At 39.1% G+C, this 27312-nt stretch overlaps 1 protein-coding gene across 4 annotated transcripts in view; it reads right to left on the bottom strand.

Moving 5' to 3' along the window:
* The window catches only part of LOC124795211 (TP53-binding protein 1-like), a 288269-nt gene that overhangs the window by 68491 nt on the left and 192466 nt on the right, over positions 1-27312 (bottom strand). For all 4 annotated transcript variants that reach the window (XM_047259124.1, XM_047259126.1, XM_047259125.1 and 1 more), the window contains 5 exons: positions 25625-25722; positions 24984-25229; positions 19079-19249; positions 12793-13015; positions 8793-8959 (listed from right to left, as the gene is read on the bottom strand). In XM_047259124.1, the coding sequence (XP_047115080.1) occupies positions 8793-8959; positions 12793-13015; positions 19079-19249; positions 24984-25229; positions 25625-25722 (905 nt within the window). The remainder of the gene's footprint in view (positions 1-8792; positions 8960-12792; positions 13016-19078; positions 19250-24983; positions 25230-25624; positions 25723-27312) is intronic.

The raw sequence follows: 27312 nt of genomic DNA, 5'->3' as shown, positions 1-27312 counted from the left end.
TTCGGAACACACAGGGTGGTCATCTTATAGTCATAGATTAAACTGCTGCTGCTGAGATTAACATTTTTACATTGTTTCATTGAGTATGCAGGAGTCGCCTTACTTTTAGACATGAAACGTTGGCTACTGAGGTCTCGTGCAGATTTATTTTGAAGAATTCAGAAAGGCAGGCTGGGCAAGTGATAGTCACCTTCGAATAGGCTCAAAATTTCATGACATGCCAACGTGCTAGGAACAGTTTTTTACATTGCTTGAACAATCATGTGACATTTGACTCGTGCAGCACTAGTCCAAGGAGTAAGCGATAAACAATGAACTAGGCACCATAACAATCTATTGCTCTGCTTAAAATTTGACAATCTTATGAAACATGGGACGAAACAGGACCAAATTCTGTCATATTACAAACTCTTGTTGTATTTAAACAAGTTTGCACTATAAGTTCTCCTACATGCACTGATATCGTGTAAAAACATTTTGCTGCTTTTTAAGTAAACGTAATGTCCTCGAAAAAACATTACTTGATTCTGAACGTAGATCAATACTTTGATTAGAAGAGGCTGTAATGATTTACTGTGTGGATTGCAAATGAGAAGTCTGGTTGCTGTTGAAATAATAGATTACCATGTAAAAATGTTACCAGCTTTTAATCAGATTTAGAGCATGATGCTGACATTCGGATGAAACAAGAAGGAAAATTTATCATGAATGAATTGTCTAACAAATGAAATAAATCATATTAAATTGACTGTAATGGTTGTCGCGAAAATAAATTACAGCAGCAACACCCATTGTGGAGATAGCACCAACACACACCAGTAGATGGCAGCACAAGCGCAAGTTTGAGAATTGGACTGAATCATGACTACGGCCTTTTATTTATATTCAGCAGCTGCTGTTACATATGACTTGCAGCAAGAAAATATTGCAGTCTGTGTCCCACAGTTGTTCAAGCATAGCACACGGCACTATGAAAGGGTTGAAGGGCGAACAGTGACACCAGCTTGTCTGAGAACTAGATGAATGCAGAAGTGAAGTAGTGAGCAGGCAGCAAATTATGCCATGTCGCCAACCGTGGGAATTTATACCACGTACTTTGTTTTCCTACCCCCATGAACCATGGACCTTGCCGTTGGTGGGGAGGCTTGTGTGCCTCAGCGATACAGATGGCCGTACCGTAGGTGCAACCACAATGGGGGGGTATCTTTTGAGAGGCCAGAAAAACGTGTGGTTCCTGAAGAGGGGCAGCAGCCTTTCCAGTAGTTGCAGGGGCAACAGTCTGGTTGACTGACTGATCTGGCCTTGCAAAACTAACCAAAACGGCCTTGCTGTGCTGGTACTGCGAACGGCTGAAAGCAAGGGGAAACTACAGCTGTAATTTTTCCCGAGGGCATGCAGCTTTACTGTATGGTTAAATGATGATGGCGTTGTCTTGGGTAAAATATTCCGGAGGTAAAATAGTCCCCCATTCCGATCTCCGGTCGGGGACTACTCAAGAGGACGTTCTACGGATCGGAGTGTGGAATGTCAGATCCCTTAATTGGGCAGGTAGGTTAGAAAATTTAAAAAGGGAAATGGATAGGTTGAAGTTAGATATAGTGGGAATTAGTGAAGTTCGATGGCAGGAGGAACAAGACTTTTGGTCAGGTGAATACAGGGTTATAAATACAAAATCAAATAGGGGTAATGCAGGAGTAGGTTTAATAATGAATAAAAAAAATAGGAGTGCGGGTAAGCTACTACCAACAGCATACTGAACGCATTATTGTTGCCAAGATCGACACGAAGCCCATGCCTACTACAGTAGTACAAGTTTATATGCCAACTAGCTCTGCAGGTGATGAAGAAATTGATGAAATGTATGATGAGATAAAAGAAATTATTCAGGTAGTGAAGGGAGACGAAAATTTAATAGTCATGGGTGACTGGAATTCGAGAATAGGGTAAGGGAGAGAAGAAAACAGTAGGTGAATATGAATTGGGGCTAAGAAATGAAAGAGGAAGCCGCCTGGTAGAATTTTGCACAGAGCATAACTTAATCATAGCTAACACTTGGCTCAAGAATCATGAAAGAAGGTTGTACACATGGAAGAACCCTGGAGATACTAGAAGGTTTCAGATAGCTTATATAATGGTAAGACAGAGATTTAGGAACCACGTTTTAAACTGTAAGACATTTCCAGGGGCAGATGTGGACTCTGACCACAATCTATTGGTTATGAACAGTAGATTAAAACTGAAGAACTGCAAAAAGGTGGGAATTTAAGGAGATGGGACCTGGATAAACTGAAAGAACCAGAGGTTGTACAGAGTTTCAGGGAGAGCATAAGGGAACAACTGACAGGAATGGGGGAAAGAAATACAGTAGAAGAAGAATGGGTAGCTCTGAGGGATGAAGCAGTGAAGGCAGCAGAGGATAAAGTAGGTAAAAAGATGAGGGCTGGTAGAAATCCTTGGGTAACAGAAGAAATATTGAATTTAATTGATGAAAGGAGAAAATATAAAAACACAGTAAATGAAGTAGGCAAAAGGGAATACAAATGTCTCAAAAACGAGATCGATAGGAAGTGCAAAATGGCTAAGCAGGGATGGCTACAGGACAAATGTAAGGATGTAGAGGCTTATCTCACTAGGGGTAAGATAGATACTGCCTACAGGAATACTGAAGAGACCTTTGGAGAAAAGAGAGCCACTTGTATGAATATCAAGAGCTCAGATGGAAACCCAGTTCTAAGCAAAGAAGGGAAAGCAGAAAGGTGGAAGGAGTATATAGAGGGTCTATACAAGAGCGATGTACTTGAGGAGAATATTATGGAAATAGAAGAGGATGTAGATGAAGATGAAATGGGAGATACGCTACTGCGTGAAGAGTTTGACAGAGCACTGAAAGACCTGAGTCGAAACAAGGTCCCGGGAGTAGACAACATTCCATTGGAACTACTGATGGCCTTAGGAGAGCCAGTCCTAACAAAACCCTACCATCTGGTGAGCAAGATGTATGAGACAGGCGAAATACCCTCAGACTTCAAGAAGAATATAATAATTCCAATCCCAAAGAAAGCAGGTTTTGACAGATGTGAAAATTACCAAACTATCACAAACTATCAGTTTAATAAGTCACAGCTTCAAAATACTAACGTGAATTCTTTACAGACGAATGAAAAAACTGGTAGAAGCCGACCTCGGCGAAGATCAGTTTGGATTCCGCAGAAATGTTGGAACACGAGAGGCAATACTGACCCTACGACTTATCTTAGAAGCTAGATTAAGGAAAGACAAACCTACATTTCTAGCATATGTAGACTTAGAGAAAGCTTTTGACAATGTTGATTGGAATACTCTCTTTCAAATTCTAAAGGTGGCAAGGGTAAAATACAGGGAGCGAAAGGCTATTTACAATTTGTACAGAAACCAGATGGCAGTTGTAAAGAGTCGAGGTGCATGAAAGGGAAGCAGCGGTTGGGAAGGAAGTGAGACAGGGTTGTAGCCGTCCCCGATGTTATTCAATCTGTATATTGAGCAAGCAGTAAAGGAAACAAAAGAAAAATTCGGAGCAGGTATTAAAATCCATGGAGAAGAAATAAAAACTTTGAGGTTCGCCGATGACATTGTAATTCTGTCAGACACAGCAAAGGACTTGGAAGAGCAGTTGAACGGAATGGACAGTGTCTTGAAAGGAGGATATAAGATGAACATCGACAAAAGCAAAACGAGGATAATGGAATGTAGTCGAATTAAGTCGGGTGATGCTGAGGGAATTAGATTAGGAAATGAGACGCTTAAAGGAGTTTTACTATTTGGGGAGCAAAATAACTGATGATGGTCGAAGTAGAGAGTATATAAAATGTAGACTGGCAATGGCAAGGAAAGCGTTTCTGAAGAAGAGAGATTTGTTAACATCAAGTATAGATTTAAGTGTCAGGAAGTCATTTCTGAAAGTATTTGTATGGAGTGTAGCCATGTATGGAAGTGAAACATGGACGATAAATAGTTTGGACAAGAAGAGAATAGAAGCTTTCGAAATGTGGTGCTACAGAAGAATGCTGAAGATTAGATGGGTAGATCACATAACTAATGAGGACGTATTGAATAGGGTTTGTGGCACAACTTGACAAGAAGAAGGGACCGGTTGGTAGGACATGTTCTGAGGCATCAAGGGATCACAAATTTAGCATTGGAGGGCAGCATGAAGGGTAAAAATCGTAGACGGAGACCAAGAGATGAATACACTAAGCAGATTCAGAAGGATGTAGGTTGCAGTAAGTACTGGGAGATGAAGAAGCTTGCACAGGATAGAGTAGCATGGAGAGCTGCATCAAACCAGTCTCAGGACTGAAGACAACAACAACAACAACTTTCGTTTTTTAGGAACATCTACCACATTTAAATCACAGTTTGCCTTAATCCATTTGTAGCCCAAATTGAACTGACTTTAAAATTGGACAAATGCTCAACTCAACAGTGGTGTACTTATGTGCTTGTGATGCAATGTTGTCAATGCTCACCATGATGTATGACAGGAATGAAAGGGGGTGTGTCAATTGCTGGTTCTATGCAGGCAATGAAAAAGCAGTGGGCAGACAATATGTTTGGAAGAAAAAAATATTGGAACATTCTCACATCAGCACAGTAGCGAAATCCGACATATATTTGACTATAAATGTCATATTAAAGCAACCTAATTCTACGACTGATTGGTCTTCTATCTAACCCAAAAACAGTTGTGTTCTCGTGTCCCACAGCAGCCACAACCTCAGAAATCATGTCATATTAAGTAGAAACAGCCAAATACTTGCAACAACAAAGATAGAAATTTCACAGCTGTGCTATGGCGACAACGATGATATTGATGATTAAAAATAGTGGTATCACAGATGACAGGAGTGAAAAATGTAGATTTATTTTTGTTTATTTTAGTTCTCCTTATATTATCAAAATGCAGACAATCAATAAACGGCATAAATTTAGAATAGGTACAACGTTAACTTTTTAGGCAGATACTTTATGTCAGTAAAACAGTTTGTAATTTTGGTTACTCAGAATATGCTACAAATAAATTTTTCTCAGAAGCCTCTTCAAAAAAAAGGGTCATCTTATACTTGGGTAAAAACAATATGCAATGTGAGGAATTGTGGAATATACCCTCAGCCACACACATCACAGATGTTTGCAAGTATAGATGTAGATTTAAATTTTTCTGTCTATCATATGTGACAACAGTGATGTTTGTATGATGTCATGTATCCCATGCTGTGATTAACTAATAGCAGCAGGTACCATGTTAATCTACATTTTTGCAATTATCAAGTGCTATATGTACAGGTTCTCATATTTATACCTATTTGCTATGGAAATGTCCAATTTAATTAGTGCATCACACTAAAGATCGCTCCACAATGCATCATTCTTGGTACAATTTGTTGTGAAGAAGAATCAGAAAACGTAATAACAGCAAATAATAAAACTGATATTGGGATAGAGTTTTGTTGGAAGTAGTGTATTTCCATCTGATACAACATCTAGCGCAAAAAATTCTTAACAAGGGAAATGAATTGTTATTTAAGGTTATAGGCACATCGCAGCTTTGAGAAAGAAAGTTCAAGATCCAATTTCAACATCAAATAACTATCAGCTATTGAGAAACTGCAGAAAGAATGAGTTTGGGACTAAGTGTACATGGTGGCAGCCAGTCAAGGAATATTTTAGGGAATTGGTTTAAAAAATTTATTTAAAAGGCAGTTCTGTCCAGTTACAGCTGCTGACAAGAGATGTCTTGAGTCCTCTGCTGAAACTGCTAGTGAATTCACGCCACTGGTTTTAGCCAATAGCGTGTGTGAGATACTGATCACGTGTGTGGACACTGGAGTGGTCTGCGGTGCAGAACACAGTTGCTTCTCTCTCTTGTAATCCAGACTTCGAGCAGAACAAACGTTTTTTTGGAAGGCAGAGCCTCTGGCTCTGCTTTTCACACCCGGCCACCAACGTAATTTAACATGAACCGCTTCCCCTTCCACTGCCCATTTCAATTAATTGTTCGACCTCCTACACTGGCCTAAACCTGGTAACTTCCAACCCTAGGCGCGCCCCTTGTACACCGTACATTGAAATACATCCTCTTCATTGTGCCTAATTTGCTGTTTTGTCATTTAACGGCAGCCCTGGATGCCCACTCTCTAATCCTGACAGCTCGACCACCTGCACCCTGTCGTCACGAAGTATATGTAACAATTGCCTCCACCCTTTCCCAAACCTTGTATACATTTACAAAAGCCAACATGAGACAGAATGAAAGATGAGACGAGATGTCAGGATAAGAGAAGAGATACGTAGCATAGGAAGAGAGAGGAAAGAAACTGCAGTTGATTAAGCATAGCTGGATGGCAATTGCGAAGTGCGTCTGGACAGTCAGTTACCATCTGTTGTGTGCTGCTGCTGTGGCACAAGGAGATATATCCAAAACACAGAAACAGACATAAAAGATTTGTTGCATTACGAAAACTAGTCTGTAAACCATGAGTGACATTTAACTTTAGACAATTACAGACTTGAATGTAAAGTTGTACTGGAATATAAGAGGAATGTTCTTTTGGCAACATTTAAGTTATATCACCTGGAAAAGCTCAAGAAATCTGTTTATATGGTAACATGGAGGTCTACTTGTGAGATATGAACAGTGACAACAAAGTTGAGTTGTAAACAAGCTTTCTGAACTAATTCACTTGTGATTAATAGCTAGACAAACCCATTGACATTGTCCATAATGACACTAATGAAATTCTCTTTCTGCAATCTCTGTCACATATAGTATCTCACACCATCCTCTATTCACCCTGCACACAAATGTAGCTCCCGCAGTGCTCCAGCATCCATGTGCTATCATTTTGGACACAATATTACTCTGATGTCTATTCACCCTCCACTCTTTACTCATATTTAGGTCATTAGACATGATGTCCGTCAAAGACCCTTGAAGTAATGATCAAATTCCTATACCAAGAAAATATGTTCTTCCCTTAGAATTGCTTTACCTTTGATAACTGTAGTTACTTGGATATCAGAACCAGTGATACAATCCTAGATGAGATATATGGTATTTACCTGATTATAAGACCGAGTCTTTCCTCAAATCCGTCATTCGCAAAATACAGTGTTATCTTACAGTTGTGAACTAAACTACTGCTGCTGAAGTCAAACTTTTACACTGTGTAACAGACTCATATATGGGTCTGTCACAAAATCACTCACACTAGTGTTCGTACTCGTGATGCTGGTTCAATCGTGGAAAATGTCCAATTTGACTACAATTTGTTTTAATAGACTTTTATTTAATGTATTTAATTCATTCTCTCACAGAGATTTGGTTCATCCTTTTTTTCCCCCCTACTACTAATTCTTTTCCAACTCCTACAACAGTTATGTGGGCAAGGAGCACTACATTAGTAATGTGTGTATAAGCTGAGAATTTGGATTTGATGGGAGTCATGCTAGGGTAGTTCAAGCAACTACAATGATCACTGTGCCCGGATGGCTTAGTGGTCACAGCATCAGTCTAATACGCAGGAGACCCAAGTGTGAATCCTGGTCTAGCACATATTTTCAACTTTCCCCATTGATTTAAATCAATGGCCCCCATTGATTTAAATCAATGGCCACTCACAGCCAATGTCTGTAATCCCTTTGTGTCTTAATTTTCAGAAATCGCTTTATTTTTAATCTAATATACCAACCAGACCTCTGCCAATTAGTTTAACAACATCTACCTATGGGAAGACTTCTTTCACATACATCCCCTCTTGAAACCAAAAGATCAGTTAAAAACACTTTTGTGGCATTTCAATAGAAAACACTGCCTCTTCCTGTAATTGCGCTTATCCCATTGAAGATGTGTCTCAACCTAATTGGTAACATATCCAACATTTTTAAATAGCTAGAAATTTTGCAGTAGAAGATACGAAACAACAATATGCTAACTTCTACATCTACATACATACTCCGCAAGTCAGCGTATAGTGTTTGTCAGAGGGTAGCCTGTACCACTACTAGTCATTTCCTTTCCTGTTCCACTTGCAAAAAGAGCAAGGGAAAATGACTGCTTATGAGCCTCCTTGTGAGTCCTGATTTTATAAAAACTGTTTCCTTCAAGAAAGTGCAAAGTATCTGTGAAATGATACAAACAAATTCAAAATACAGTGAAAAAAATCAAACGCATGATAACCTTTTTCAGTCATATAGAGTGCATTTGCCCACCTTGAATTTGTATCACAAGGTATCACAGATAACCAGAATTAAGAACTAAAACAACTGTGTGAAACAAGGCAGTAAAAACAGTTCATATTATGAAATACACAGGATGAGTTCATCTCCACCACAATCCTCCCAGTCTCACAGCACTGAAATGAAGCCGTTTATAGACAAAACAAAAATGACCACAGTTTCATATGCTTCCTACTCACCAGATTATCCCTCTGTTTCCAAAAATGAAAAGGGATCCAAAATCCTTTTTATGACACAAATAACTTAAAAAAAAAAAAAAAAAAAAAGACAACACAAAAGCAACATCTGCAAAACTAAACATGGTGGTCTTAACTAACACTTTCTTAAAAATTACAATTGGTCAGTTGATTCAGAATAGCATGTAGTCCAAACATCTAGCAGGAAAATCTGTCACTGCTGTCCTCCTGTCAGCAGGAAATAACTCTTACTATAAATCTCTCCTGGAGCAAGACAACTTGTCATTTCCTGAATTTTACTTGAATATAACTAACACAGAGAGATATTTTTTTATTACTCACTCAAATCAACATCAGCCAAACGACCCGGTGTGCTCGGTGCAGGCAACGTCACAGTGGCTCCTTCAAGCAACAATCGTGCTTGATCCTCAGTAAGAAAAATGTCACGTCGTGGCACAATTACTTCCCTATCATCTAACTCGACGCCATACTGTTCTTCATTATCCTGACTGAAGCAGGAATTCACTTATTAATTTTACTGCCTCTCTGACAGAACATCTGATTAACATATAGTTACATGACACATACCGTAAAATATTTTAGCTCAGGGAAGAATGAAGTGCACAACCATAAAACTCCCAAACAATTTCATGAAATGTATTTACATACAAATTAATGTGATTTTTACTTGACAAATTATGTACCATAACTGAGTCCTTAAACAGCAGTAAGTAAATAAAAACACATCATATATGACCAGCAATATGTAACTAATTTAGATCCAAATGACTTTTCCTAACTCACTAAATACAGACAAACACACACGCGCACACATGCGCGTGCGCACACACACACACACACACACACACACACACACACACACACACACACACACACACACACACAAAGAGTACTGTATTTTACGAACAATAGGATACAACTTAACTTTTTTTTAAAATTACATTTTTCCCATTTTTATTATTGCACTGCAAAGCCAGGCTAAAAAAATTCTTAGTTTATAAAACCAAATTTATCTTCAAAATCCCTGAAATCATCATCTGAACATTCTTCTTCTTCCTCTTCCTCTTCGTCATCATCATTGTCCTCTCCATATATAAACTGGTTTACACTGCCATCAAAAGCATTACTTATGTCAAACTTCTTGAAAGATTTAACAATAACGTCTTCTCTCACTCTGTACCGTGACTGTTTTATCTACTGACACACTTGTTTGATTGTAGGTTATTTAAGGCTCCCCTTAGTGTGAATTTATGATGGGTTTCATCTACCATCCATTTGTTCCATTCCTCTCGCATATACACTTTTAATGGTTTATTTATCAAGACATCAAGAGGTTGCAATTGTGACATACTGGTAAGTCCTCCCAGAATAGCAGCAAGCTGTGTTTTCCCCTGTCACAATTTCTCTTTTACAGAATTTTTGTATGACTACTAAACTGATCTAGCACAAGAAGAGAACGCTTCTTCAATAAAGTACATTCCCTTTCTCTCCCACACCATGTTAATCCATAATTTCACACAAGCTTCATCCGTCAAAAACTGGTCATATATGCAAACAACAACAGAAGGTTTTGGCATTGTTTTGCACTTGGAAATGATCATTGGATTAAATTTAGTACCATTAGCACAACATGAAAGAACAATGGTGTAGTGCATTTTTTCATGTTCACTTGTTTTCACTTGTTTAAGGCTACAGATCTGTTACTTGGTACATCAAATGTCAGAGGAATTTCGTCCACCTTTGCTATTTGGCTTAGTTCCACACTGGCTTTCTACTGATGTTGAATAATAAAGTGATGGAAATATTTTTTTTTCCCACACACTTCTTGTGGCATTTTCTGAGATATTTTGATTTTGGTTCCCATGTTAAGTCCACGACGCTTAAACAAGCCTGTAGCACCAACCAACTCCACTGTTTAAGTCTGTTACGTTTCACTGTAGCACTAGCTTATGAGCATGCATTTGAATCATTTCTATATTAATTCCAATGCCATTTCTAGCTTTGGCCGTTTTGCATTCAATGCTCTATTTACACATTTAGTCTTCATCATTTTTTCAGTTCTACTTTACTATCCCGACAAACGCAATTGGTTTTTTCTGTTGGTGTAGGGCCGAAATGCCACTCAGCTACTCTGTTTCCATGTTCTTCTTCTGTATATGCTATTACTTTCAATTTACAGTCTGCATCATATGAATACATTTTATTTTTTTCCATTACGGCAACTAGCTACTAACAAAATTACTATACTGTTACGGATAACACAAATCACTTTGGTTCAATTTTACTGGGACCGTAGACTGCAATGATGCATCATAGGTTAGACAGTGTTCCGAGTTTGTGATGGTGGGGCAGGAAGGAGACAGTGTTAGCAAGCTTATGGATACCCGCAACTCATCTTCATAGCACTGGTGCACTGCTGCTGACTGCTGAATACAATGTTGCTAGATAGAGATAGGTTTCCCACAGCATTGAATATATGACCATTTTTACGACTGGTAGGAATTTTAAATCAAACCCCGGACAATTTTATATTAATTATGAGTATAAGAGGCACCTGAATTTCAGAGGCAATTTTCTGAAGAAAGAAAGAGCATCTTTAGTCTGTAAAATACAGTGTATATTCATCAAAACAAAATAACAAAAAAAACATTTAAAGGGAGATGGGAAAGAATTTGCTATTAATAAAGTGACAAGAGGCAAGTACATTATTTCTGTGAAGACTAAATTAATGTACACATCCTCCCAAACTCTAAACGCAATTCAAACAGAATCATTTAAGGAACTGAAAATGACTTCCTCTAGCAAAAATACAAACAATCAAATAACTACTTTGTATTAAGCAAGGCCATTATTGGTTGTCAGTCGAGTCCGATTATATGATTCTCTTGCGAAGTTTTTTTATGAAAATTGTTTATGTAGTTACACTGGAGACTTATAAGACCAAGCTATACATAAAACATGTGTTATATATTTTTCACCTAAGGTGAGAAAGGTGATTTCATTTGCTGTAGTTTGGACTTTTGTCAAGCTACTATTTCATGTCTTCTTCTATCTTTTTCAAACAAATCTCTTTGCTATGGAGTTCAAATGAAGCTCAGCTGAGTGGTTATGCAATTAAGCAGCAGGGCTTTCAATCTTCTGCCACAGCATCTCAAATACAGCACTTGGATTTATGTCTGTGACCTTCGAAGTACATGTCAAATTTAATATTAACACAATGAAAGGTCTGTCTCCCAGTCAGTACACAATTTTTCACTATAATGTGCTGGAACATTTTGTAATATAGCCCAGGTTAATACTGGAGTTACCTGAGGTAACTAATAGACAGGACTTCTCATTAAGCCAATATTGGGACAGTCTATATCAACATTTTCTATCTTCCCTACTGCCCAACTCTTTTTAGTGTTCATTAATTGGATTATTAATTAAAAAATAAATTTCTTGCTATTACTGTATTTTGGTTTATATTAATGTACTACATATTTTTACTCTTGAAGTCCTTTGCAGTCTCTGCCAATAACATTATAATTCTGTTAAACCTCCCTGAACTTAATACTTTTTCCAAATTTCTCACTGGTTTCCAATACAGCTTGTTCAGTGTACTGACTAACATTAGGGATAGATTACAATCTGGTCTCATCCCCTTCTCAACTACTGTCTCCCTTTCATATCCTTGGCTCTTGTAACTGCAGTCTGGTTTTTAGAGATAACTCTTTGCTCCCTACATTTTATCCTTGCTACCTTCAGAATTCCAGTGTATTCCAGTCAACATTGTCAAAAGCTATCACCAAAGCTGAAAATGCTATAAACTTAGGTTTGCCTTTCTTTACCTGATCTACTAACGTAAGTCATAGGATTAGTATAGCCTAAAATGTTCCTAAACTTCTCCAGAACCTCAACTGACCTTCCCCAATGTCAGATTTTATCATTTTCCCCCCATCCTTTCACAAATAATTTGGGTCAGTATTTTGCAAACACGAGTTATTAAACTGACAACTCAGTAATATTCACTCCTGTCAGCACCTACCATCATTGGAATTGGAATTATTTCATTCTTCTTGACGTCTGGGGGTATTTAACCTGTCTCACCTATGAGAAACTTGTATACTAGCTTTGTCATGGCCGGCTCTTCTGAGGATTTCAGTAAATATGAGTGAATATTATCTACTCCAGGGCATTTGTTATGACTTAGATTTTGTAGTGCTTTATCAAATTCTTCTCACAGTAAATAATTTGAAAAATATTTCCAAGTGATGCTAACAATAATAATAATAATAATAATAATAATAATAATAATAATATGAAGATAATGACGACTTACACAAACAAGGCTGAAACAATCCCATCTGCACATGACCCATCAGGTAGTGTAGCATAAACAAGTGTTCCCTTGGTTAGTGTTTCTACAGGAATCACAAAATCCTCTTTAACTGTTTTGACTGAACCATCATCAAACGCTACTAGCCACCGGCCATCTCGTTGTTTCTCTGACAACTTTGCAGAGTAGTACCTTTTATCAGTCCATCGAGCGAAGGCACTAACACCTGAAATTGCATAAAGATCATAAAATAAACCTAATACAACATTCCATGAAGCATAAATCACTGTTTTCTTAAATAGTAAGAGGACTTAGTGAATAGTTCATGATGCACAAATATCTACTTTTGATTGTTACAATGAGAACAGCACAAAAGCGGACAAATATTTTCCTAAATAATCAGAAAAAATATTTCCAGCCAACTGCAGGGAAAACTATAAGAGAATGTATGGATGTTGGGCACTCTATAAATTCTTGTGGGGAAAAAAAGACGTGAAATGTACTACATATGTACTTAAATCAAATAACACTTAATTGTGTAAAAGAATTTTATGCCTTTCTATAAGTAATAATAATACCAAACAACCATTAAATTATAGAAAAAGCTTGAGGAGTTAAAAAATAAAATTATTGTAGCATAAAATAAGTGGTGGTTATGTGTAAGAGGGGGCTGAATGTCACTGAAAAGCTATGTTATCCCCCAGTGGAAAGTCCAGAATGGAATACAGCAACATTATGAGGAGGACAGGTTGCGACTCAACACACAGAGTGGGCGTTGAATCACGGACAGGTACAATGAAAGGACTGCTAAATATATAAGCTTTGGACAAAAAGTTCTTCATCGGAAATAGAAGACGTGCACAGATTCATACAAGCACAACATGCACGCATGTGCAGACGCACACATACACACACATGGATACACACACACGGCCACTGTCTTCGACTGGTATGGACCACGACTGGAAAGGCAACTGTCTCTGTCATGAGATACGATCTGTTGTGGGTGGAAGGGGTAAGGAGGAGTCACAGGGTGAGAAGGAGAAGGGATAGCAGGTTAGAAGTGGGAGGAAGATGATGTGCTGCCTGAGAGAAAGTGCACGGGCGTGGTGGGGGTGGAATAAGGAGATAAGGCTAATAGGCCCAGAGACAGGAGACTGTTTGGGGGGAGGGGGGGGGGGGAGGATGCAAAAGGTAGGGGGCAAGGGAGAGAAGGGGAAAAAACTAGCAGTCACATTAGCAGAACAGGTGTGTTGCTGGAGTGGGGACAGGAAAGGGAATAAGTAGGTGGAGGACAGGAACTAGCAAAGGTTGAGGCAGGGGAATGAAGGATATGTTGTAGGAAGAGTTCCCATCTGTGCAGTTCAGAAAAGCAGATGATGGTAGGAAGGATTCAGATGGTGCAGGTTGTGTAGCAGTCAGTGAAATGAAGCACATCATGTTGGGCAGCGTGTTCAGCAACTGGGTGGTCCAGCTGCCTCTTGGCCCCAATTTGTCGGTTGCCACACATACGGACATGCAGCTTGTTCAATGTCATGTCCATGCAGAAAGCAGCACAGTCGCTGCAGGTTAGTTTGTAGATCATATGGCAGCTTTTACAGACTGCCTGCTTTTGGTGGGATAAAAGATGCCTGTGCATAACTGAGTAGGTGATGGTGGGACGATGTATGGGAGAGGTCTTGCATCTAGTCTATTGCAGTGACATGAGCCACGAGGCAATGGGTTGGGAGCACGCATGGAGTAGAGAATAACAAGGATATTGTGCAGGTTCGATGGGTGGCACAATACCACTGCAGGAAGGGTGAGGAGGATAGTGGGTACAATATTTCTCATTTCATGGCACAATGAGAGACAGTTGAAATCCTGGTGGAGATTCGTTATTCAGTTGCTCCAGTCCTGGGTGGCATTGAGTCATGAACCATCCTTTTGTGGTTGAACAGTGAGTATGTAAGAAGTGGTAGGTGACTGGAGAGACAGGACACGAGACGTCAATTTCAGAACTCTTGGCATATTTGGAGAGGGTCTGCTTGTCACTACAGATGTGACGAACACTAGTTGTACTCAACAGCACCCCACACCATAAGGCCTCTAGTTGGTGCTATATGTTTTGTGAGAATGCAATCACTGCAATGCTGATACCAGTCTGTGGCAAACTAAAATGCAGCTATCATTGTCAAGCAAATAGAATCTGGATTCATCAGAAAACACTATTTCATGCCTTTCTTGTTGTCCCCAGTGACATCATTCCATATACCACTGCCGTCTAGCATGTTTCTGCACATTCATCAAAGGTGGACAGAGAAATGGATGGTGCACACATAACCCATGTCATATTAAATGGCAACAGACTGACACCCCTGATAGTGTATGATCTGTTACACTATTGTGCCAGAGCCAAGGAGGATGCAGATCTGTCCTGCAATGCCATGTGGATGAGATGTCAGCCTTCTTGAGGGGTGGTCTGGGTGGTGCAATCTGACACATCTCATCGTATTCTATGGCGTTCTGTAAACCATTATGCACACACCTGTTGCACTGTCGAAACACTTCGTCCCACATGAACAGCAATTTCCCACACTGCTGTATCAGGTCCTCCTCTTTTCAACCACTGATCTGATAGTACGGTTCGCGCATATATCTGCGAGGCATCCTGCATGTCTGCTCAAGTCACACTGATCCATTACCTTTGGTGTAGAGTGACAATGAGAGCTGCAGCTACACTTTATCGATAGGTGGTGTTGAATCGTGTTAGCGATGTTGACCTTGAATCCATGGGCCAACATGGTTCAAATGCTAAACATTTCTGCAGAAAATACTAATGTACATGTCCTTTGAATATCCTGTCTCCAGTCATCCAAGGTGTCTTTTTCTGAACGTGAGTGTATATTACTATACAAAGACAAGTCGTCGTGTAATGTTCTTACCATAAATCTCAAAGAGTACTTGGCCAATTTACTTCAAATTTTTACACGATATTCTAATAAACATTCGGACAGACATAGGCTATATTTTTCTTAAAAACAATAATGAACATGTTTCCTTTTAAAACCAACAACAAGAAAGAAAATACTAAGCTGTAAAAATATGAGGTTTACCTATGACAGCAGAGCACTTAAAGCATCGGACAAGTTGTTTCTCCCATATATATTCTTCTCCTTATATATAATTTTAAACAAAAATTGTATAAACAAATATGAGCTTTTTTTTACCCTCTCAATTGGTTTTAACATAAAACTGGAAGTTGTATTTACAACTTATCCGCTTATGATTAGAATACTGCTATGGAATCTGAAGAGTCCGAAACTTTGAAATGTTGTAGGTTCGCAAATTAAAACTATGCAAAATGCTGTCATTTAAGCTACTGTCTGCACAGACCCAGCACTTGGAGAGGTCTCTCACCCCATATACCAATGATCCTAATCGAGTTATTGTAAGAGACTTCAGTGCTAACACTAGCAGAGGTCTCTCACCCCATATACCAATGATCCTAATCCAGTTATTGTAAGTGACTTCAGCACTCAATCAAGGTTTCATTGGCAATAATAATAATAATAATAATAATAATAATAATGAAGGCTGTAGGTCAGCAAGAGGGAAGGAGGAAATAGACACAGTGAAGAAAAAGGAGGAGATGGACAGGAGGGGTGGTGTTGGGAGAGGAGAAAATGGACAATGAGAGAGGAGAGGAGAAGATCGCCAGAGGTAGTGCAGGAGAGAAGGGGGCGGAGCACAGAGAAGGAGTTAGTACACATATCCAATACCTATACTTATTTAGCAATTCTGAAGCATTGTGAGTGTTAGTAAGGGATAAGGCACCAACTCAGGTTGGGGAATAATGGGGAACAAAATCAGACACGTCCTTTTCAAAGGAACAATCCCTGAATTCAATGTAAGTGATTTAAAGATACCACTGGAAACCTATATATCAGTGGCTGGACAGTGATTTAAATTGGCAATGAGGGTGAATGACAACTGTGGGAGAGAAAGGAAACAGCCACACAGGAAGGACTGTGACACCAGTGAACTTCCTCTGGTGCAGGCAGGAGGAAATGTGTGTGTGGTACATAGTATTGTGGAGTAATGGACATGGAAAGGGGGGAGGGGGGGTGGGGAAGCAGGATGAGGAAGACTGCAGAGGGGAGGATGTGAGTCTACACTATGTGGAGGTGAGGAAGGGGGAAGTGGCCATAGCTGCGGCACAAGGGCCAGATTGAGGCTTGGAGGATTGTGGGATCAATCTCCACAAGCCTCGGCCCCAACACTCATATGCAACTCTGCTCTCCCCACCTCCCCCCCTTTTCACTCATATTATATTCACAGTCTTCCTCTTCCTTCATTCAATCTCCCCTCCAAGTCAATGTCTTCACACCCCTGTGCACAACAAACAACTCTCACTGCCTGCATTAAGCAAGCTCACCAGAGCCGCATTCCTATCCACTGCACTTGCTGTGACTCCCTCCCAGCTGTTGGTCACCTTACCTTCTTCCTTCCTGCTTTCCCCTCCCAACCTTCCCCTCTCCCCTCACTAACCCAACAACTCCCTACCTCAGCTGAGCTGCACTGACAGTACAACGTATAAGGCTTGAATAATGTAACAGTGTATGTGTATGTGTGAATATGTAAGTGTATCCTGTATTAGTTGGCTCTCAAGTTTTCAGTCTCATTTTTGTGCCTGTCGGCCAATCAACACCTAAACTAAACAGTACGCTGTCACTTTTACTTCTTCCAGTATTTACATTCCACCAACGACTTCTATTAACAAATTTATTCTAAAACTTAATAACTGTCAAGGGCAACTGCTTTCCAATGCTAATGCCGTTAGGAGTCATAACCATATGTATTGATTCTGTGTGGCAATGCTGTATGCTAAAAATTCAATAGAACACTTTTAATGTGAGTTACATTGAAGGAATGTGTCTTCTGTATCACACTTGGAACTGCATGCATAAACTTTGAGAGACAGAGCCTCATCCACAACTTCTCATAAATTTACCTGATTATCATGAGTTTTCTCATTCAATTAATGGCATTTCTCACCCAAAATGGGCTATTTATTCTGCACAACCTGTAATTTGATTTTCTTTCTTTTTTCTTAAGAGTTCCTATGTCAAAGCTTTAACACCTGCAATAACAACCAACCAGTTACTGTTTAAAACATCTGGACGGGCTACTTTCGACAGTGTCAGCTTACTTTCAACAGTGTCAGTTCAATATTGAATTAAAAATAAATAAATGGGAAATCTGCTACAATACGTCCTTGCCTTCCTCTGAACTAACAACAGGCTGGAATAAAACCACAATGAAGTTACAGATTTTTCATGTACACAAAATACTGCTAATGGTGAAAATCATACAAAGTGCTTGGAAAAAATCCCATGACCAACAAGGCATATAACCTAATCTTTAGATTTGTAGTACACTAATATCCATAAGTCAACTGATCTTTGAGACCTGTAAAATAACATTGTGTCATCCAACGTTGTGCATACTAAACAGTGTGGGATGCTACAGAAACATGTGATACAGCTAGTACTCCACTTAGTGTGACTTCCGAAGTTGGCAGCGTGGTTCAGGCTGCACAGTTTGCATGTGTGTGACACACAGTATTCATGTTGTAGGAAGGTGGGACTTGAAAGGAATAAATTGTGTGTGCCATGTCACTGACGGATTACAGGTAGGCAATAAATTTGTGAAGAATATTGCGGGTGAAAGGACACTGCAGTATGGGCAATATCAGCCACATGCTACAGCTGAGTTAGAAGGTTTTTACCAGCTGTGAAGCTAGACACAGCACAGTGACTTTATTCACAATGCGGGGAGCCAATGTAGCTTTTGTACTGTTATGCAAAGGTGTCATACCACAATTCCCTTTCTGTATGCCACTCATAGAGACATTACACACCCTAGTAAGTTTCTTGGGGTATCTTGTATCTGTATCACCCTGTTGTCTGTTGGTAGCGCACCTCTTTGTGTACACATTATTGCGATGTCTCAAACTGTATCGTGTGTTTTCTAGATCTCTCAACTTAAGGTTGTGAGTGAGTGTATATAACTTGTAAGTAATCCCCAAAGCCAGTTTAACAATGAAAGCTCTTTGCACAAAAGTAATTTCAAGTGGGGGGAAAAAAAAACACCTTTCGTGAGATACGAAGTTTGGAAGCCAGGTACATTACACTACAATGGAAGATGTTATAATAAAAGTTATTTATATGATGTATGGTACCAAGTATGTGTGTTTAGAACAAATGTCTGCTTGCCACACAGAAAGAGAACATTATCCATCTGTTACCTGGATGAAGCATGCCCTTAAAGCGAGAGGCATCTTCTGTACCCCATGTTAAAGGTTCTGATGGTAGAGGAGATGGCTGAGTGCGAGCCTGACCCCGAGCACTCGAACGGCCCCGGCTGCTTCCTCCACGAGCTCTGCCTCGTTTTCGTGTTGTATTTCGTTGATTTTTTTCTGTTTCAGCAACAAGAAAAGAGCGCTTTCTCATTTAAGGATTTACAATAGGTACAGAATTACAAAAAGGATTTCAATTATCTCATAATTTAATTTAATACACAATGACCCATCATTTCAAAAAATACAGGGTTATTACAAATGATTGAAGCGATTTCACAGCTCTACAATAACTTTATTATTTGAGATATTTTCACAATGCTTTGCACACACATACAAAAACTCAAAAAGTTTTTTTAGGCATTCACAAATGTTCGATATGTGCCACTTTAGTGATTCGGCAGACATCAAGCCGATAATCAAGTTCCTCCCACACTCGGTGCAGCATGTCCCCATCAACGAGTTCGAAAGCATCGTTGATTCGATCTCGCATTTCTGGCACGTTTCTTGGTAGAGGAGGTTTAAACACTGAATCTTTCACATAACCCCACAGAAAGAAATCACATGGGGTTAAATCGGGAGAGCGTGGAGGCCATGACATGAATTGTTGATCATGATCTCCACCACGACAAATCCATCGGTTTTACAATCTCCTGTTTAAGAAATGCTTCTGCTTTAGCCTTTTCCGTGAGATTTTCCAAACCGTCGGCTGTGGTACGTTTAGCTCCCTGCTTGCTTTATTCGTCGACTTCTGCAGGCTACACATGAAACTTGCCCACATGCGTTCAACCGTTTCTTCGTTCACTGCAGGCCGACCCGTTTATTTCCCCTTACAGAGGCATCCAGAAGCTTTAAACTGCGTATACCATCACCGAATGGAGTTAGCAGTTGGTGGATCTTTGTTGAACTTCGTCCTGAAGTGTCGTTGCACTGTTATGATTGACTGATGTGAGTGCATTTCAAGCACGACATACGCTTTCTCGGCTCCTGTCGCCATTTTGTCTCACTGCGCTCTCGAGCGCTCTGGCGGCAGAAACCTGAAGTGCGGCTTCAGCCGAACAAAACTTTGAGTTTTTCTACGTATCTGTAGTGTGTCGTGTCCATATGTCAATGAATGGAGCTACAGTGAATTTATGAAATCGCTTCAATCATTTGTAATAGCCCTGTATATCCAGGTCTGAATGCTGTACTGAGAAGAAAATTCGCATGAGAAAAACTGCAAGGAGACAAAATGGCTGGCCAGTATTTTTCCTTAGTAGGCAGACCACAAAGTACAGCCAATACACACACACGAGTAGAAAAACCAACCATAACCTTTCGAACTGTTAGTCTCCAAAAATTACGAAAGAATTTTTTTAACTGCTAAAAGACACATATAAAAGAAGAAATAATTATCATAAGTTCCAGAACATAATAGCTCTGAAAGTCACAACAGATTTTTTTCTACTTTTACCTATGTCTATCAAGGAAGTGCTGATCGCATGTTCTTCCCCCTGAAGCAGGCACATGCTGATCCCTTATAAAAACTAAAGAAATGAGGTGATCAAGGGAAACCAGCTATGTCATATAATTACTTGAGACTAAATCAGTGATTGGGGAAACCCCCAATAAACTAATCTTAAACAGAATAAGGGAGCAACAAATTGTACCATTTCATTACCAAATAAAGTTCTTAATTTAGTCTTGCACTTGAGTAAAGATCGACTGATGTAGTGTATCTAGATACACATTTACAGTCAGGATTCAAGCATAAAAGTATACTAATTTTGGGCAGTCTAAATTGCACTGCAAAAACTTGTGTCAATTCCACAATCCCCAGGCACATGCTTTGAACTGTTACTCTCAAATGGTGAGATATCATGAAAATTCTTTTCCATACATCAATTTTGTTTCCGAACTTGGCACACAAACCGTAGTCTGTAGAATAGAGCTAGTAACAGCTACAGTCTATGCAGATTCAATTAAAATCTCAATATATTTGGTAGCCAAGGGAATTTTAAGCACCTATGTTACAACAAAAATTTTTATGTACCAGTAATTTTTTGGACAAATTCCAATTCATACAATTCATACTGACTGGTAATCTGTTGCAGATGTAATTCTTATATAAGTAAGCAGCAGACAGAAAAAAAAATCACAAAACGTTTTGGAAATCACATTACAGTCATCTTTCATTTCATCAATCATAAATTTACTCTGTATACAAACATATGTCATTTTATAGCAATTCTTGGAGCACAGTTCTTATGATCACTCACAATGTAATTACTCTCGATGTAATTCCTTATGACTGTCACAAAAACGTGATTTATGCATCAAGTCATGGGGGGGGGGGGGACATTTTTCTTACACTAGCATGTTTAAGTTCATGCATGCAGGCATTTCACAAGAATTACCAGTTTTATTCACACAAAACTGCGATGAAGTAAGGAATGGTCCCGACTGTTTCTCTGCACACTGTGTACTGTACAAGACATATTTGATAAAGTTCAAAACACCGGGCAATTCAAACTAATAATGCAAAAATGACTGTAGTTGTACTGTTCCATTGGCAAACCTAAAATGACAAAAAGCTATTGGAAACTATATTACCCAACAATTTCTTAAAAAATGCTTTCCTCTGTCGGGGAGGGGTAATCTTTATCAAGAGGTTAATTACAGGAGTTGTTTCAGGAAAATTCACAATATATATTTGATTTCACAAAAATGTTTACGACAAATGACAGGATGATTCCTTCACAGGGAGATGAGCAATTTTCTCCCAGATACTTTCCAAATCTGAATTTGTACTCAGTCTCAGAAAGATGCTGTCATGTTCAGAGTACATGTCCACCTCCCGATAGCAGTTACTTTGTGGCTGTGGATGGTTTTATAATGGTCTATTCACCTCTCTAAGATGTGAGCAGATACTGATTTCATTACCATCATTTACGGTTTTCAGCACTGCACTTAACTTCAAACCCCTCACATCAGCTTTTATTGGTTTGCCAATATATTGAGGTTTTAACTGATTTTGCATTGACTACAGCCATTACAAGCTCTTTATTCTACAGACTACTGTTTGATTTGTATTATAGCACCATCACCCCATCAGCCACCCTTTGTATCACCACCACCATCACCACATGGAAATGATTTAGAACACAAAAGCAAATTGGAAATATGCTGTGGGTTCTTTTGAACAAATGGTGCCATGCAGCTTGCAAATATTGGAAATGTCACTTTATAAGTAAACAAGACCTCTCACTGGGAAGCAAAGTGCTGAGCAGGGTAGATAAGCGAAGAGGGGAGGGGGGGGTAATCCACCGGATTCTTTTCTGGTTAAAAAAATACTTTTCTCCCCAGGGGAAAATATACTACCCTCTGGGTGAAAGAACTTTTTTTTCTGTGATAAGTGACAATATACTTTTCATCAAAGATGTAAAACTTTTCAATCCTTTGAATTGTAAAGGTTTTATTCACTGGTATATAGCTTACTGGCACTCTGGGAAGTGAAAACAAGCAAAAACAATTCGTTTTGGAAAGATCTTTCATGTGTGGCAACATGTACACTGTGTATTTTCATATTATGACAATGTAAACATGGATTCCATTAAATACAGCACATTAGCTTCCAAAACACTGAAACCAAGATTGCATTGCATGATGCACATTTTGTCAGCCTATCATAGTTTATGTCAACGTGATCTCACTAGGCAATAGCAACATAACTGTTATGCAGTATGATCCCGCAAATTTGAAAAGTTAATGGTTTAAATTAATATACATACAGTACAGCTAAAGGAAAAGCTAAGCTTTCATGTATAATACTGGTTGTTAAAAAGTTTTTGCTGTCCCGCCCCCCTTGGATGGTGTGGTTAAGCACGATCCTAGCAGCGCAAATTAAATTGCAGAACTAAATATTGCTAACAAGCACAATTATAAATTTCACTGTTGCACTGTGAACATTTTGTGGGTTACCTGGCTGAATACATGTTCCGTCAAGCACTTTGACTTTTCCACAGAAAAGCCAGTTACATGTGAAACAGCTCAAGAACTCCGCCCTCCCTCCCTCCCTCCCTCCCTCCCACTCTCTCTCTCTCTCTCTCTCTCTCTCTCTCTCTCTCTCTCTCTCTCTCTGCCTTTCCCTCCTAAAAAATTCCCAAGTTTTTCCCGGACGAAAAATTTTCGGGTTTTTTCAAAATTTCCTGGGGCATATACACCCTGGCTGAGTCATCAACAGGCACAAAAAAAAAGAGGGGGCAAAGAGAACTTGCTAGTTTTCAGGGCAATTCTTTCTCAAACTAGACTACACTTACACACACATATATTTATTTACTCATTTATTGCCATCATATATACTGGTCTCTCAGCATATTCCAAAGATTTTGCCAGTAACAGTCATGAACATTACAGTTTTAATCAGTATACAAATTTTGGACATTATGCAATTGTCTTTGTTGATGTGCTTAATACCTCTAACAAGTACATACCCAATACTAGACCAACAATAAATAAATGAAGTAATTCTTATTGGGGACATACTTCCAACACTTCCATTTACTTGCTCTTACTCTGAAACACAGTATACGTCACCATAAATTAATATAACACTTCTCCAACTTTATGCTGAAGTCAGTGAGTGCACAGAGCTGATAAACAGTTGTCTGATCACTGCAACATCTAACTGTGCAATGTGTTATAAGTTAATGGGTACACTGCACCTACTGACTTGTTCTGCACCCACGAGAATCATCTCATTTTCGGGCCTATGGAATGAAAACTGAATCAAATATAGTCTAACCTAATCTAAGACCAACATATCTGCATCCAGCAACAGCCAGCAGAAGTTAAAAAACAATCTGACGCAAGTACAAATAACGAATGGTAATATTTATAAAGGGCATTCGAAAAGAAATGAGCCAGAGGCATAATTATAGAAACCAGTACTTGTATGTCAGAAGTATTGACCCTGGCTATTGAGACACTTGTCCCACTGTAACACAAGGTGGTGAATGGATGTCTCATAAAATTCTCGGGGTTGCAATGTTAACCAGTTCCGCACATAAAGCTGGATGTCATCGTCTGAGGTGAGTCATTTGCCCCTCGGAGCCTTTTTAAGGGGACCAAAAATGGTGTAATCACAAGGAGAGAGGTCTGGACTGGAGGGTAGCCGAGAAACCACCACTTGAAATTCTGCAGGAGTGGCACAACTGTTTTGGCCGTATGAAGCTTTATATTGAGCAGAATGACCCTACAGGTGAGATTGCCTGGTCATTTTGATTTGATCGCTTTCGAAGGGTGTTCAAGGTTTGCGAGTAACACCGGGCATTCACTGTTGTCCCATGCTGCAGGAAGTGAATCAGAAGGAATGAATTTTTCATCCCCTTAAAAAGGGGCAGCCCCGGGAATTTTATGAGACAGCCATTCACCACCTTGTGTCACAGTGAGACAAGTGTCTCAACAGCCAGGGTCAATACTTCTAACATACAGGTACTGGTTTCGGTAACTAAGCGTCCGGCTCGTTTCTTTTTGAACATCCCTTATACATTGCCACAAGAATACATACAGGTACTGGTTTTGGTAACTATGCCTCCGGCTCATTTCTTTTTGAATGCCCATTCTACATTGCCACAAGAAAAAAAAAAAAAAATACTTATAACAATAATTTTATGAAGCATTACACTTGAAGGTAATGGGGCAGATTGATCATAATTAGGGCAAATAAAATGGAACACTTCAAGGAAGGGCACACTTCCCCTCCCCCACTATAAATGTTAGGTAAATTATTCTCTTTGTCAGTGTTCATCAACTTTTATTGTTAGCTAGTTCAACTACAAGCACATACATGTTGTAATACAGTAAATATACTAACCTGAAGTGAGAGGTGTGGTGACAGTGCGATCAGTGCCAACAGTCTCTTTGGTATCTACGTCCTCTTTCTTGAGATCATCTGCAGTGTCAGTTGTTTTATTTGAAGTGGAAGGTGGTGCAGTTGTTCGCAATCTATGGCCAGCAAACACTGCCGATGGAACTGGTAACTGTTCAGGACCAATTTTCCGAATAGCAGAAGCCACTAAGTCTAGGTTCAATACTTCCACACCAGTGCGCAGTCGTTTGCCTATGTGTGAAAATGTACAAGAATTATTATTTCTTAATTCTGTGTCTAAACACTTAAACTAAAAAAGTATGAAGCTATTACAAACAATACAACATTTAAAACAAGTACCAGTAATAGAAAACAAGATGAACTTTTTTAACCACAGTTCCCATAAGCTAACAAAAGGTCAACATTTTCACAAGTACTCTATAATAACCTGCATTTAAGTAAAGATAAGAACCATTCATCAATTCTGTTTCTATGTATATCATGCATATTAGGCCCAAGCACATGTGTACATCCGCATTAACAAAAGACTATAAAACAGTACAACATGTCATACACAAGTAGATGAACTGTATTTACAGTCTGGTTGGATTTATAACTAAGAAACAAACATTAGGAATGCTGCTTACTTGCATTTGATAGTGCCAAATGAGCAGCACTGGTCAATGAGGAGGATGAACTGCTCGATGTTGTTGATGCACGCAATGCCAGTGGAAAAGGACCGACACTAAAAAAACACAGAAAATCAACCATAAAAATCAAAATTATTTGATGTTACAGAATCTGATTGAAAATTCTTCTTTAAATATATTTATGTTAGAAGGAAAATTTAACACTATGAGAAATAAGATGTGTTGGGAGAATTCAATATGCTTACACTGACTCATTTAAGTACAAAAAATTCCATTCTTTTTGTTTTGTACTGTATGGAAGAAGTGGTGGACAATTTCATACAATTATCACCCTATGAGCCTAAGGAGGGACTTGGAACAGTGTATTCAACACAGACACGATGCATATTCAGGGAACTGTTACCTTTACGCTTTAATTATTTACAAACTTATATGAAGATCATAAACACCACAATAAGGGGCATGATGGCTTTCTTGTGCACTATCCTGGAAGTTTGTTTACATTCATCCATATTGACACAACCACTATAAAAGCTCTTGATGACAGTGAAAGGCTGCAGTCTAAGTCCTGGAAACAACGTACTATCACTACATACAATCCAAAGCAAAAAGGAAAGATGCGTTTGAAGTCTTTCTTCCACTGCCAGTGATTCCACACTGCAGAGATGGGCACTTAGCCTCAAATGCATACTTCCATAGACTATTAAGTATTCTTAGACTATTAAGTATTCTTTACACTCTGCCCATCCTCCCCCCCCCCCCCCCCCCCCCCACCTTTTAGTCATCTCTCCTGTGCCAACCTCTTCATCTCATTCAAGTAGCACTCGCACCCTACATTCTCAGTTACTTACTGGACATATTCCAGTCTCTGTGTTCCTCCATAGTTTTTACCCTCTATAGCTCCTTCTAATATCACGGAAGTTATTCCATGATGTTGTAACACATGTCCTACCACCCTGTCCCTTTTTCTTATCAGTGTTTTGCATATATACCTTTCTTCACTGATTTTGTGGAGGATCTCCTCACTCCTCCCCTTATCAGCCCACTAATTTTTAACATTCTTCTCTAGCACCACATCTCAAACACTTTGATTCTCTTCTGTTCCAGTTTTCCCACAGCCTGTGTTACGCTCCAAACAAACATTCTCAGAAATTCCTTGCTGAAATTAAGGCCTATGTTTGATACTAGTAGACTTTTCTTGCCCAGGACTGCCCTTCTTGCCAGTGCTAGTCTGCTTTTTACACCCCCTTGGTCCATCCGTCATGGGTAATTTTGCTGCCTGGGCAGCAGAAAAACTTATCTAATTTGTGATCATCAATCCTGTTGCTAAGTTTCTCGCTGTTCTCATTTCTACTACTACTCATTACTTTCATCTTACTTCAATTTGCTCTCAATCCATACTCTGTTCATTCCATTCAGCAGATTCTGTAATTCTTTTTCACTTTCACTAAGAGTAGCAATGTCCTCTGTAAATCTTATCAATGATATCATTCCACCTTGAATTTTGATTCCACTCTTGAAACTTTTTTTTATTTACATCATTGCTTCTACAATGTATAGATGAAACAGCAGGGGCGAAAGTCTATCTTACTTTTATGCCCTTTTTAATCCTCCCTGTATGTAACTGTATTTCTGTCATACTTTTTCTTTTCCTCATGATCTTCAATTTGTAACAGATTTGTCCT

This window comes from Schistocerca piceifrons, chromosome 4 (genome assembly GCF_021461385.2).
Source record: "Schistocerca piceifrons isolate TAMUIC-IGC-003096 chromosome 4, iqSchPice1.1, whole genome shotgun sequence".
Lineage (NCBI taxonomy): Eukaryota > Metazoa > Arthropoda > Insecta > Orthoptera > Acrididae > Schistocerca > Schistocerca piceifrons.
Note: the sequence above shows the minus strand (reverse complement) of the source record. Positions and strands in the feature narration are given on the sequence as shown.